This window comes from Acomys russatus, chromosome 13, assembly GCF_903995435.1.
Source record: "Acomys russatus chromosome 13, mAcoRus1.1, whole genome shotgun sequence".
In the NCBI taxonomy this organism is placed as follows: domain Eukaryota; kingdom Metazoa; phylum Chordata; class Mammalia; order Rodentia; family Muridae; genus Acomys; species Acomys russatus.
In genome coordinates, this window is record NC_067149.1 from 6,210,023 (window position 1) to 6,225,470 (window position 15,448).

Consider the following 15,448-nt stretch of genomic DNA (forward strand, 5'->3'; position numbering starts at 1 on the left):
AATATGCCATGTAAGTATTTAATGGGCCTGCTGCAGATCTGTTTTATTGTGTTTTCATCAACCCAGATCAGTTTAATCAGAAATAGGTAAATTTTCAAAGTAATGGGGCCCTACGATTTTACCATACTAGTAATCCACAAAATTAATTTCTTAAATTTAACTCTGTGTCCAAACAATAGAGAATTACTTTTAAGCGAAACCAATGGCACTGATAGGAAGGGAAATAATTTGTGAAAAATAAACTGCAGATAGCTCTGTCCCTCTTAGAGTACCTCTCAATTTCCTAGCCACTTAGAGAAGGCAGTCAGGCAACACAGTGGGAGTCTCCCTACAGCCAAGTGCCCTGTGTACATTCCTATGTGTAAGTGGACTGGTCCCCACACTTGTGAACATTTCTTCCAGCCATGTCTAGTTTGGCAAAGGACTTCTGAAAACTCTTTCCTTTTACAAAATCTTTCTCACAGACCCCATGCTGCAACACTCCTCAGACCCTGTGCCTACAGGGACCGATTTCAATTTTACCCTGTTAATATTTGTCCCTGTTAGGGGATACTTCTTTACCTTGGAGTCGTGTATTATAATTAATATTGTTTTCTAATCAATCTCCACTCTAGGATACCTGCCAATGTCTACAGACATTTTCGGCTATCAGAATTTGGGGTGGTGGGGGGAGGAGATGCTCCAAGCATCTAGAGTGTGACTGTCAGAAATCCTGTTCTACAGTGCACGGATAATTCTGCCACCAATCCCAAAGACATATTTATTTGTTCAGGGCAAAACATATCTGTCGCATAAGGCCTTCTAACTAAGGGCCATGAATCTAAAAAAAAAAAAAAAAAAAAAAAAAAAAAAAAAAAAAAAATACACAAAATATAGAATCCCAGCCACCAGCACCGATAAATGTGTCAAGACACAAGAAAAGCATAAAATATACTTGACAACTTAGATTCTCTCTCTCTCTCTCTCTCTCTCTCTCTCTCTCTCTCTCTGTGTGTGTGTGTGTGTGTGTGTGTGTGTGTGTCTGAGTCTGTGTCTGTCTATCTGTGTCTGTGTACATGTATGTATCTGTGAATTCACATGCATGTATTTGTGTGCTTGTACAATGTGTGTGATGGCCAGAAGTTGATGTTAGGTGCCTTCCTTAATCACTATATCTTTTCATGCTGAAATGGCATCTCTAATTGAAACTGGATCTCACATGTTAGCCTATGCTGACTTCCAAGTAAGTCCCAGGGTCACCAGTTAGACTAGTTAGGCTAGCCACTAAGTGATCCACCTGTCTCCACTTCTGTGGAGCTGCGATTCCAAACATGCTCTGCTGCACCTGAATTTTTTACATGGGTGGCAAGAATGAAAGTGCAACTCTAAATGGTTAGTGGCACTCTATTGATAGCCATCTCCCCAACCTGGGAGCTCTCCCTGCTTTTTTCCTGTTGATATCACCTTTCTTTCTTTTATTCACCTTATTTCCCCTCAGTATCACCTTACCATAAAGTAAAATGTGCCTTAACCACTCAAAGAAAGAATAAGCAGGATACCAAGATAAGACTTGATAGTCTATGACCATGTAGTGGGAGAGGAGGTCCCCTTCGGTCATAGACCTAGAGGAGGGGAATAGGGTGAAGGGAGGAGGGAGGGAGGACTGGGAGGACACAAATGATGCGAGAGCAATTGAGTTGTAATCTGAATAAGTTAATTAAATTTTTAAAAAAGGACAAACTCTGATAATCTCATACAGAAAAGTGTCCAAATATAAACAAAACATTCACCAAAAGTTGAGGGGGGCAGAAAGAGTATGCAAGAGCCACAGGGAGTAAAAGCTCTTAGGACCGTTATCTTCTAGACACAACTGGGCACCTGCATACATGGACTCTCAGCAGCTATGACAACATGTGCAAAGCCAAGCCAGACTGAGTCTCAAGATGGAGAGAGCAGATAGACATGAAGTACCGAACTTGGTTGTGAAGCTATAGTAAGTGTTAGCTGCTGGAAGAGAGAGAGAGGCAATTTGCTTTAAAAGTGTAGCTTAAAGTAAATAGACCATGGTCCACTGGAAGACCACTTTTGGGCAGCAGAAATTGGTCTTGCTGGACTTTATGCTGTTGTTGTTGTTTGTTTTTACTTTGACACAAAGTTGGATAGATAAATGTCTATAGATCTAGGAAGACTTGGGTGGTAGGTATAATTAAAACACAGAATATGTTATTCTCAGAGAACTTTTTAAAAAGTAAGACTGGCTTCCACCAGGACCTTACTGTACTGCTGTGACCTACAGATACCTCCTGTGCACTATCCAATGTCTCCTTCAAGCCAGATCATTCATGTCCATCTCCAGGGTCTGCCTTGGAAAGTCTCCCTGACCCTGTTAGTCATACTTTCTCTCTAACCGAAGAGATCTAAGCTTGGCTCCACATCCTGTGATTTGGTCTAGTTTGGCACACTGTCTAGCTGCATTGCAACCTACCATTAGGCTTCTTCCAGAATTCTCCCTGCATAACCCTCAATCCTTAGGCCCCCTTGCACACCACACCCAAGCTTCCCAATCAACCATATTTATGCCCACTTTACATGATCGGATCAGGAGGCACAACCTACACCCCAGCCCAGTACGCCCTGTCCACCCGACTCCGTTCCACTAAAGCCCTTTCCAATCTCTGTACACACCCTTATATCCTCTCTCTAGCCCCAATGTACTCTGTCCATATCATACTTAAGACTCACAAAAATGCCAGATGTCACCACAAGAATACCAACAATATGAAATATCAAGCCAAAATATTATCTCCAAAACTTACCAGTCTTATAGAAATGTGTGCCAGTGAGAAGCACATAGATGATCTCTAGGACACAAATTTTGAAGAACCATTATAAACTTCATCAAAAAATTCAAGAACTTAAGAAAAAAACAGAGACAGCTCTATGAAATTAAAGAGATTTTACATTGTCTTTTAGTCATCTAGCCGTCTCTGGTTTTGGGAAGTAGCTTCTGGAGTTAGGTGGAGGAAGTCTGGGGATAGATTCATCCATTTTCTCACGATTTCCCTAGGCTGGAAGCTCTGATGCTTCACTGGTCTGGATGGCAGGAGGCCAGCCCTGTAGTTTGGGTCTCTCACAACCAATGACTCCAAGCTCCCCTGTCCTGGGTTTCAGAATGTCCATTGGGTCATGCCAAAGTGTCCAGAGCCTTCTGGGTCCTCTTATGGCACCAGAGCTCTCTGGGGACTGAAGCAGGTCAGGCGGAGGGGGTCTGATGGCCACTCTACTCCCTTAGTGGGACAGAGGGGAGGATATCCTATTAGGACTCTAGGTGAGAGAAGCATGGGAGAATGAAGAAATAGAAGGATCCAGAGGGTCCTAGAAACCTACAAGAAGAACATTATGATGGGCAGATCTGGACCCAGGGGTCCTGCTCAAACTATGGAGCCAGCCAAGGATAATACATGCAGTTAACTTTGAACCCCTACCCAGATCTAGCCAATGGACAGGACATTCTCCACAACTGAGTGGAGAGTGGGGACTGATTTTCACACAAACTCTCATGCCCCATGTTTGACCATGTCCCCTGGATGGGGAGGCCTGGTGGCACTCAGAGGAAGGATAGCAGGCTACCAAGAAGAGACTTGATACCCCATGAGCATATACAGGGGGAGGAGGTCCCCCTCAGTCACAGTCATAGGGGAGGGGAGTAAGGGGAAAATGGGAGGGAGGGAGGAATGGGAGGATACAAGGGATGGGATAACAATTGAGATGTAATATAAAGAAATTAATAAAATTTTTAAAAGAATTTTAAAAAAAGAAATTAAAGAGAAAGAGCTTAAGGAGAATAAACACCTGAAGAAAACACAAATATAAGGCTTATGGAAAACAATAAGACAATCTAGGACTTGAAAACAGAATACAATCAGGAGAAAGAATCATTAAAGAAGACTTAAGCTGAAGTGAAGATCAAATGGGAAAACCAAATTATGTAACAAGAAAACCCAAAGGAAATCCTTACAAGTAGAATAAATCAAACAGAAGATAAATTATCACAACTCAAAATAAAAAGCATCTATATTAAATAAGCAAGATATATGAAAAGTAATTACAAACAGAAAAGAGACACACAGGAAAGGTGGGATACCATGGGAGGAAACACCTTTAAATTATAGGCAAATATGAGAGAGAGGTGTCGCAAGTCAGTGACAGAGAGCAGTTCTTCAACAATATCACAAAAGAAAACCTTTTCAAACTAATAAAAGAGACACCTACTGACTGCAATGGACTGTTTTCTCAAACTGTGAGCCAAAATTAACTTTCTCCATTAAGTTTCTTTCTGATATTTTTAAAAGAGCAATAAGAAAAGTAACAAAGCTGTTAGATCCTGTATCTAAGTCTTTAGAATGTTCAATGAATTCATGGAAAGGCCAGGATGAGAATTTCAGATGGTTTGGCAATGAGTAAATAATCCCAGTATCTCAGAAACCACAACCTACAAAAGGATGGCTGTTTCATTGATTAGCTTTTCAAGCAAGAAATCAACCAGAAAGTTATTTATATTTCTCGACTTTGAGAGGTTAATATTAAAATTTCCACCAAAACTACATAATTGTCCTGGCTTTTAAGTAAATTGTGACCTATTGAGGACTACTTTTGTTGTTGCTGTTGTTGTTGCTCCGTTTTGTTTGTTTTGTTTTACCGAGACAGAGATTTTTCCATGTAGCCTTGCAGGTCCTGGAAGTAGCTCTATAGACCAGGCCACTCTCATATTCCAAGACCTACTTGCCTCTGCCATCCAAGTACTGTGATTAAATGCCTGTGCCACCACACCTAGATTCCTTTTCTGATATTAAAGTAGCCAAAGAGACTATGAAAAACAATATGAATTTGGAATAACAGCTGTATTATTTTTCTTCAGGCACAAAGTCACAAATAAATCAGGAACATGTCCATATCTTTCATTTGATTCAACTGTTTTAACCAGTCATGAGCTGTCGATTCCTGTCTCTATGTTCTTCTTTGATACTCTAAGTAGGGTCCAGCATCAAAGGAGTGCTGCTGTTACGTGTGAGATAAGTCACAGATAAGTTGAGTCTTACATAGTGATTGAGCTGAGGAACCAGCAGAAGGGAACTACACCACAATGAAATAAATAGTTTCTTTCTACAGGTTAAAAAAAAATCTTTAAATTACAGAATAAATGTCTGGTTCTAATTTCTTTCAATATTCTCTCTCTCTCTCTCTCTCTCTCTCTCTCTCTCTCTCTCTCTGTGTGTGTGTGTGTGTGTGTGTGTGTGTGTGTGTGTGTGTGTACAAGTGTGCATTTATGGGATCCAGAAGAAGGTTTCAGAACATCTGGAGCTATAGTTATATCCACTGTGTCCCATCCAACATGAACCTGAGTGCTGGCAACCTGGTTTCTCTGGAAGAGCATGAGGTACTATTAGTTGCCGAATCATATCTCCTTCTGCTTCTTTAAATTAAATGAAAAACACTGTATATCCAGCTTGCTTTGTATTGCTCTAATACATTCAAGGGGCAAGTCTTTTTGAATGAAAACAATGCTAACCCATAGCCAATAAGTATTGATACATATGACTATGATTTTTCATTTTCAGTATGTAGACAGACTATCTTGTATATTGCATCACCTCTCAATTAGAAAAACTATGGACTATAGGAAAGGGTAGAACATAAATGGGACATCCAGAGGGCAGAGAGAATTCTAGGACAAAGCCAGGCAGAGGGGAGTTGCCCTGGAAGATGTGAGGACAGACATATGGTACCTGAAAAGAGGTAACCAGCCACATGGAAAGGTGTAGATTAGTATAAATGAGTCATTTCATGTTCAGAGCTAGTCTGAGAAGAGCCTAGCTTTATGGCCTAGGTATTTGCAAGTATATTTTGGGTCTGAGTCATTATTCTGGGAGTTTGGGGCCAGGAGGAAAGACACACACCCTACTACAGATGGCACCTGTAGCAGTAGGCCCATAATCAATCTTACCTAAAATTCCAGGCTTAAACACAGATTGAGGCATTAATCTAGGAGTTCAGGACATAGGAACAAGACCAGAAAGCCAGGCAAGGTCCTTTAAAGGTACACCATAGCAGAGGGCCAAGCCCTGGTGCAGGGGCTGCCTTGCAGTTGCTCTCAGACCAGAGGCTGAGGGCACAGGAGCTTCCATTTCTTTCAAGGGCAGCACAGTTAAAAGTGAGCTGGGAAAACAGCCGCCCAGTTCAGCTCCATGCAAATGAGAGCCTAAAGCTGCACAGAAGCCCATTGGGTTAGAAAGGCCTGGCCAGGGCCCATAGAAGGTAGAACCAGGATCTCTGTGCTATCTGAATAGGTGAGACATGGTTACTGGCAGTGGAAGATGCAAACTGAGAAGCCCAAAGTGTCTCAGCTGATAAGGTATTGAGTTTGGAAAACAATAAAAGGAAAAAATCTGGTTTAAAAAAAAAATCATAGGTAAACGGGGTGTGGTGGTATATGCTTGTAATCCTATCACTTGGGGAGACAGAGGTAGGTTGATCTCTGAGTTCAAGGCTGGCCTGATCTACAAAGCAAGTCCAGGAAAGGTGAGGCTACCCAGAGAAACCTTGTCTTTTAAAAAACAGGAACAGTCATAGGGAGGGGAATAATGGGAAAATGGGGGGGGGGAGGAATGGGAGGATACAAGGGATGGGATAAACATTGAGATGTAACAAGAATAAATTAATAAAAAAAAAAAAAACAAAAAAACAAAAAAAAAAACAAAACAAGGCTGGGCATCGTGGCGCACGCCTTTAATCCCAACATTTGGGAGGCAGAGGCAGTGGATCTCTGTGAGTTCGAGGCCAGCCTTGTCTACAAAGTGAGCCTAGGACAGCCAAGGCTACACAGAGAACCCCATATCAAAAAACAAAAACAAAAAACAAACTAACAAACAAACAAAGTAAAATCATATAAAGATATATTTGGCTTGAAAATAGGAAAGTGAAGTCTTTAGGGAGAAAGTTGGAGATTTAAAAATTAAATAATAAAAATTATTATTATATTATATTATTATATCATATGTGATATTATATATTATAATATATACATGTATATATTTTATATATGTATGTAACATAATATAAATATGTTTTTATTGTTATGACTATATTTTCTGTCATAAAAATTGAGAAATACACAATGCAATCATGCATCTGGATTCTGTAAAACTTTGTTTTGCTCATCAGCATCATTTTTTTTGCATGACTATGTCCTGTTTAGGAGAGAGATCAGAATAAAGCAGACTTGGAGAAAGAACAGACTTAAAATTAGATGCTAGATTAAGGACCATAGAACAGAAGTTTAAAGTATCTTTAAATCAAAATAGGGAACTTTCAGAAGAATCCAATCTGGAACATAAAATAACATCAAAAGAGGTTATTCTGGATGTGGAAAAACCCACAAAGGCTTGAGGAATTAGAGTGACAAACCATAAAGAGGCTAATATATTGAATTACAAATCCATATTGTACATATTGATGCTACCCTATGGCAAAATCACACAATAAACAATGTGTACAATTTGGCAGACTATGGAAAACTATGATATATAGACATGTTGATACATAATACTATTGATGCACATTCAGAATTCCAATGTCCTCCTGCCTTGATTTACGAAAAAGATGATTCGCAGATTGCATGTTTATTAGAGATGGTTACTGTCTCAGAGGTGCCTTTGCAGATTGGGATTGATGGCGTTTAGCATGAGCATTGACTGGAATATAACAGAGGATTTTTACATTGTGGCATAGAAAATGTTACAGGTAAAATTTATAATCCCACAGGTCAAGTAACAATAGAGAGACCTAACAAGAATTTAAAAGAGGTGAGCATGGAACAGAAAGAGGATAAAGAATATCACAGAGATCAATTAAATGGGGCTTTGTTGACTTAAGAATTTTTAAAAGTCAGTGAGTCAGGTAGCACAGCTGTTAAAAAGCACTGGAATTTAGAAGGGACTGATGAATTAGATCAGCATATATATATGTGATAACCTCAGAAATGAAAAAATGAAATATGTTGTGTTGGGGAGGATATTTTGCATTTCTTTCCACAGGAGAAGAAAAGCTTTGTATACAATCCAAACTATTAGAAACCAGATTTGAGTAGAGAAGTCCTCCTAAAGATCTTGGCTACATACAGAACAACAAAGCAGGTGAATTTTGTTGCTAATCCCACTACTTGGGAACAATTCTGAGACTAGCTGAGACTAAAATGTTTATGCATAGCCAATAAATCTTGTTGGCCACAGTGTCCTCAAGACTTATTATGAAATGCCAGCTTTTCATATGGCGTGGAAGGATATTTATATTGCAGTTTGGTTATACAGTCAAAACTAGCTCATAAAGAAAATTAGATGTCTTTCACCAGCTCAATCAAAGATCAGAGCATAACATTCCTTTTTAGTATTTATTTTCTTATTTAATGTATATGAGTGTTCTCTGTGTATGTATACCTCTATGCCAAAAAAGAGCATCAGATCCTGGTGTAGATGGTTGTAAGCCACCACATGGTTTCTGGGAATTGAACTCAGGACCTCTGGAAGAGTTAAACCATTGAGCTATATCTCCAGCCCCCCAGAGAATAATCTTTAACTGATCTATGCACAGTGAACATTCCATACATATGTAATTGCAGAACTGTATATTATTAGTGAGAGTTTATATGCTTACAAAACAAAAGGACCAGAGCAGACCCAAGAAGACTCATCCTCCAAGAGGGTGAAACACATTTATTCCAGGATCCTGCTTGATGCAGCTTCAGACTGCATCAGCTGTTATTTCATCAAAGCTTGCTTCCAGGACAGCTTCAAAGAAAGCTGCTCATCCCAATTGGTCCAGTCTTTCAGACTGTTCCAAACAAGACTTCATATAAGCCTGTGTTTTCACAGCATTTAGAGAGCAAACAGGTGTTACAGCTAGATTTCTTTACCATTTTCCCAATTTTCATGGTCCCACCAAAAGGAGTACCATTCCCCCAAATCATCAGGAAACAATTATGAGAAATACATCACATTCCAGTAAGATGAAATGGGTAAGTTTTTGTTGTTCTATTGGATGATAGATGCTTATTAATAAAAAACGGTTGGTTACATAGAGGAAACTTAATATAAGAGTTTGGACTCAGAAATTTCTCTCTTTCCTTTTCTTTTCTCTGTCTTTCTTTCTTTAGTAGGTAAGGGAAAAGGAGATTAGAAGAAGAAAAAGGAATATAGTAATATCATATAGGAATAATAAGAATAAGAGGAGAGGTTATTGATTCTTCTCTTCAACTATAGAGCTTTATATTGTTATGGATTACTGTATATTGATATAGGGTTAAGGTTTTAATTGGCTTAGATTATTGTATATTGATACAATTTTAAAGTCCTTTTGATACATAATGCATATATGTTTCAACTATTTTATAAGGTATTGGACCTTTATAACTCATTTATAAATACAAGATTTTGTTCTACTATCACACATCCATCCTCCTAGAGTCTCTATGAATCCCATTGGTTATCCAAAGTTCTTCTTCCTGGTTCAATTCTCTGCAGAAATTGACAAAGCTGTGCATTACAATTTCACTCTGAAACCAACCTCCAAACTTTTTTTTCCAGCTTTGAGACCATGTTCCTGTCTCTTAGCAGGTTCAAACTTCTACTCTCTCTCTCATCTGTAATTTGGAAAAATCAAATTTTCTTTGTCTCTTTCCTAAAATCCTTGTGAGAATCAAACAATATCACACTTGATGATCACAGAGTAACACCTATACATGGAAAGTAATAAAATTGTTTGTTTTCCTGTTACAGAAATAAGAACATTCACCTTTTCTATACCTCCCATGATATATACAAACTAGAGCAATCAAGGACAATCTAACTACTGTGTTTGGATACAGAAATCAATCATAGCAGTCACATTTGAATCATATAACATCCATGCTTACCTGTTTCTGAAAGTAATTTTGTGGCTTCCAGAACCTTCTCAGTATATACTCCAGCTTCATAGTTCTCCATCTCTGCATTAATGATGTGAATGACACGGGCGGCCCGGCCCCGAATGGCCCCAGCAGTACGATCCAGTGTATCCACGTCCCCCTCTTGAAGGGCAATCACACATTTATTCACATCCTCCAAGATATGATTTTCTGTGAAGAAGACACATACACATTTATATGAACTTTTCCTACTTACAATGACTAGTCCAAAACTATTTCAATAGTTCCCATGAATGCTTAGCTTGCTGATATAGCTGTATAGCCAATAATATCAAATGGTATTTAAAGGGCAACACTTACTATGACAATAGTAGTTGTAAAACTTGAGCACTAGCCAGAGGGTTTATCATACAGATATGTGTGTGTGAAACTTCAGTAGTGTCTAACTCAGAAGCTTTGTTAGTTTTTGTCACCTTAACACCAGTGGATAGTCTCGGGAGTTAGAGTGGCCTCCATTGGAATCACCTGTGTACCCATCTTGTAGAATTTTCTTGGATTATAGATGATATGTGAAGATCCAGCTCACTTTGGGCAGTGCAACTCCTAGGCAGATGGTCTTGGGTTATATAATAAAGCAGACAGGGAAACCCAGCAAGCGTGCAGTTTTCTACATGGACCCTAACTAGGTTCCTGCCTCCAGGTTCCTACTTTGAACTCCTGCCCTGACTTCCAATAAAGATGGACTGGAACTAGGATTTACTAGTTAAATGAATCCTTATCTGCAGAAGAAGTTTTTGTTCAGTGTTGTATCTCAACAATAGAAAAACAAACTATGATAGTAGCTTTGGGGTGAAAAATTGGGAAAGTAAGTTTCAAAGTAATTCCCAAGGCATGCTCATGGAATGGTGTGGAAAACACCACAGTGTGAGAGACCTACCGATGAAAAATCCCTTCATTTGCTTTACAGATTAAGATTTACCGCCTACGGTCAGGAGGTAAGGAAGGTTTTTTAAAGAGTTGTCTTGATAGGGGCAGGAGACATGACTCAACAGTTAAGAGTGCTTGCTGGTCTTGACGTGAACCTAGGTTCAGTTCACAGCATGCACATTATGTGGCTCACAACCACCAGTAACTCCAATCCCGGAAATCCAACATCCTCTTTTGGCCTTTGCAGCCACATACATACTTATAGCGCACACATGACAAGCAATAAAAAGTCAATCTTACATGGAAATATTATCTTTACCTAAAAATTAGATGACATTTTAGATGCATGAATGAATACTTGATCATCTTATTTAGGAACTATTTAAAGGACAGTATAGGACAAGCCAAGTCAGGCGGTCCATCTTTTAAAATCATATCATATGAAAGGTATTGTCACAGAGAAAGTGCATTCAGGGGAAAATATCATGGAGTTCTCTTGACTTAAAAGCCTTTGGCGTCTCATCAAGGCAAGCACTAGTCTCCTGTCATGCACCACAGTAGGAGACAAAAAGCAGAATGGAGATGACTCTATAGCTGAAGAAAAACACACACATTCTCACAGTGGAGCGAGTGGGCCCTGTTTCACTTCCCTGTCCAATGTCAGACTGCAATTATTCCTTTTGAGTATTTTTTAAAAGTACACTTTTAAGGAAATGCTCAACAGTTTAGTGCTCTAAAGAGAAATGAAAATGATTTTAAGCTGAAAATTACACACAGGCACAAACACAACTGTAACTACAGTGATTGAGTGCTCGTGCTATACTTTCCCACACAGAAATTCCAAGCATAACTTTTAGCATTTCATTATTCTTAGCCAGAGGGATTATCACACAGATGTGTGTGTGAAACTTCAGTAGTGTCTAACTCAGGAGCTTTGTCAGTTTTGTCAATTTACATTTAAAACTAAGAAGGGTCAGTGGCACGTCTCAATCTGTGACATTTCTTGCCACCAAGCCTGATGACCTGAGTTCAACACCTAAAACCCACTTAGTGGAAGGAGAGAACTGACTCCTGCAAGTTGTGCTCACACACCCACAGGTTTCCCTTCACACATGCACATGCATATGCACACACACACACACACGGGGGGGGGGGGAGAATGTGAGAGAGAGAGAGAGAGAATAGTTGAGTAAATAAGTAGTTAAATAGACACTGTAGAAAGCAGATATGTAAAATAGTTTGAGTAAGGTTTATTTACTTATTTGTTTACTTATTTATGGTGCTAAAGATTGAACCTAGGACATTACCCACTGTTCTTCAGATGCTTATTATTAACCTGTACTCTCAAAGCCTTTTATTTATTTATTTATTTATTTACTATTTTATTTATTTATTTATTTATTTATTTATTTATTTATTTATTTATTTATTTTGGTTCACAAGTGTCTTTATTTGATGACCAGCTTACCAGCCCTCAAGCTTGTTTTAGTAAAGATATGAAACTGAATCCCATGGATTCACTGGTATGCGTTTTTTTTTTTTTTCTGGAGACGAGGTCTTGTGTACTGCAGCCTAACCTGTCACTCTCTATGCTACATGGCTTTATACATTTTTTTTATTAATTTATTCTTGTTACATCTCAATGTTTATCCCATCCCTTGTATCCTCCCATTCCTCCCCCCCCCATTTTCCCATTATTCCCCTCCCCTATGACTGTTCCTGAGGGGGATTACCTCCCCCTGTATATTCTCATAGGGTATCAAGTCTCTTCTTGGCTACCAGCTGTCCTTCCTCTGAGTGCCACCAGGTCTCCCCCTCCAGGGGACATGGTCAAATGTGAGGCACCAGAGTACGTGAGAAAGTCATATCACACTCTCCACTCAACTGTGGCTGGATACAAAATTAACTCAAAAAAGTCTGTAGCCTTCCTATACACAAATGACAAGCTTGCAGAGGAAGAAATTAGGAAAACCACACCCTTCACATTAGCCACAAGCAATATAAAATATCTAGGAGTTACCCTAACTAAGCAAGTGAAGGACTTGTATGAAAAAAATTTCAAAACTCTGAAGAAAGAGATTGAAGATGACCTGAGAAGATGGAATGATCTTCCTTGCTCATGGATTGGGAGCTTTATACATTTTTAATGCAATTATAAGATTGGCACAGGATATACAAGTTCAGGCTCCAGTGAAGACTCTCAGGATCTGAGATTCACTAAAAGATATCTTTTACACAGATAGAAAATTCCAGTGTCTGGCTTTGCTACCTACTATTTTTAGTTTTCATTTTGTGTGAAACTTTCACTAAGTTGTTTCTTGTTGGGGCATGGTCTGATATATTTTGATGCTAATTACTGCTTGCTATCTATGTGACCCACCTTTTGCTTAATAAAAAGCCACCCCACCTGGGCAGGGAGAAGGAGATAGGTGGGGCTAGGAGAGAGAGGAATTCTGGGAAGAATAAAGACTGCCATAAGGAGGAAGGAGATAGACCCAAGGAGTAGGAGGTCACCATGGGTTAGATGGAGGAGAAGCACATGGCTGGCATGGATGGGGAATTCAGCCCAGATGAAGAACATTACTAAGTATTTGGTATTATGGATGGGAAGTAGCTGGATAAAAATTGGTAGAAACAGATGACATGAGATTGAGACAGGATCCCATACCTGCCCCACTATGGAAAGTAGTGTAGAGGATTAATGTCTGCCCTTTCCCCGGCTTAACTAAGGCTATTTTAAAATATAACAAGTGTCTGTGTCTTAGTTGATTGCTAGATGGGCCTACTAATAATACTGGTAATTTAAGAACAACAGTTCCTGAAGGTTACACTGTGACCGAGGCAGATCTTGAACTCAAGACCTTCTTGCTTAGCCCCTAAGAATCAGGTTTATAGTCTGGCATGGTGGCACATGTCTATAATCCTAACCCATGGGGAGGCAGAGGCAGGTAGATCTCTGTGAGTTCGAGGCCTTCCTGGTCTACAAAGTGAAGTCAGAGAAACCCTATCTCAGAAAAGAAGAAGGAGGAGGAGGAGGAGGAAGAGGAGGAAGAGGAGGAGGAGGTGGCTGGTTTATGGGACTGTATGTCCAGGAATGAATGAAGTTATAACATTGTCTGAGGTTCAACATTAAGGAATAAGGACTTTAGGAGGTGACTCCGTGCTACGGCCTGAGCCCCTGTGAGGGGATTAGTTCTCTTTTGACAGATCTGCCAGAGATCTTTCCTCTCCAATACCTACAGTGAGTTCAATTGCTTATGAGGGGGCAGCTCTCACAAGGGACCTTTATCTTGGATTTCCTAACCTACAATACTGTTGAAACACTTTACTATTGTTAATAAGAAACCTGATTTGTAATGTTGTTCTAGTACTGAGCAGACTTTGATTTACATACATACACACACACACACACGTGCACTCGCACATGTGTGAACTAGCTTGTTCATCATTGTCTGAAGTAATCTGCTAACCTTTTAAAATTACAGCAACCAATTTCAATGACTAGTAGGAGGGTTGAATAATTAGCTATTTACAAAATTTCCATGGCCACTGCTGATTTTCAAGTTCTTAGAGGAGGAGAATTGAAAAGAGTATCCAGCAAATCACAGGCTCCTGTGGAGATTTTTCTTCCTTTTTATAAACTAAGCACTTAGCACACATGAACACACAGCCTGTGGCAGCAGCACATATATAAGACCTGCCCTACTACAACTCAGACAGGATTCTGTGTCTGGGAGGGAAATCGAGCCACAGCATGTGTGGAGGTCAGATGACAACTCTGTGGACTCAGTTCTCTCCTTCTACCTGTACATGGATTCTGGGGACTAAACTCAGGTCACCAGACTTGTGCAGCAAGTGCCTTTTCCTGTTGAGCCATCCCGCCTACCCTGGGTTTCTGGTTTCTACATTTCTTTGTTCTTTAATTCCAAGTATAAATTAGAATGGAAAGCCAGGCGTGGTGGCGTACGCCTTTAATCCCAGCACTCGGGAGACAGAGGCAGGCGGATCGCTGTGAGTTCGAGGCCAGCCTGGTCTACAATGCGAGTCCAGGACAGCCAAGGCTCCCAGAGAAACCCTGTCTCAAAAAAAAAAAAAAAAAGTTAGAATGGAAAAATGATAGAGGTATCTGTAAAGGCTGGCTAGTAGTCAGCTTTCTAAATCTCACAAAAAACAAACTTTTGAAATGCTGATATTTTCCTCCTGAGGGAAACAGCCAAGCTAAGATGCAAAAGTATAGCTATAGGATGGTTTGATTTTGTTAAGGAACTTGTGGTAACCATCCATCCTGAGATCCTCATTGCCTCCTGTGAACTCACATAAGCAGACACTTTAGGAAAAGGTCAAATGACTCAAATGAAAGTTGGTAGGGTATTTTAAATACAGAAAGCTGCCATCCACAAGCCTCCTTTCCTTCAGAGATGGATTCCTTGAGATAACCACACGCTGTCCTGGCTCCTGAAGGGGAGCAACTAGAAAGGGTTTCGTGTGCAAAAATATGTGTTCACACTTAAATACTTCTGGAATGACACACCAGTGTGAAAAAAGGCTAGATGTTGCTTTTCTGTGCAATAGGAAAAGATAGTG

The 15,448-nt window shown here is 39.7% G+C and overlaps 1 protein-coding gene across 2 annotated transcripts in view; it reads right to left on the bottom strand.

Moving 5' to 3' along the window:
• Ctnna2 (catenin alpha 2) overlaps positions 1-15,448 on the bottom strand; it is a 1,128,304-nt gene that overhangs the window by 92,122 nt on the left and 1,020,734 nt on the right. For both annotated transcript variants that reach the window (XM_051154752.1, XM_051154753.1), the window contains exon 12: positions 9,947-10,147. In XM_051154752.1, the coding sequence (XP_051010709.1) occupies positions 9,947-10,147 (201 nt within the window). The remainder of the gene's footprint in view (positions 1-9,946; positions 10,148-15,448) is intronic.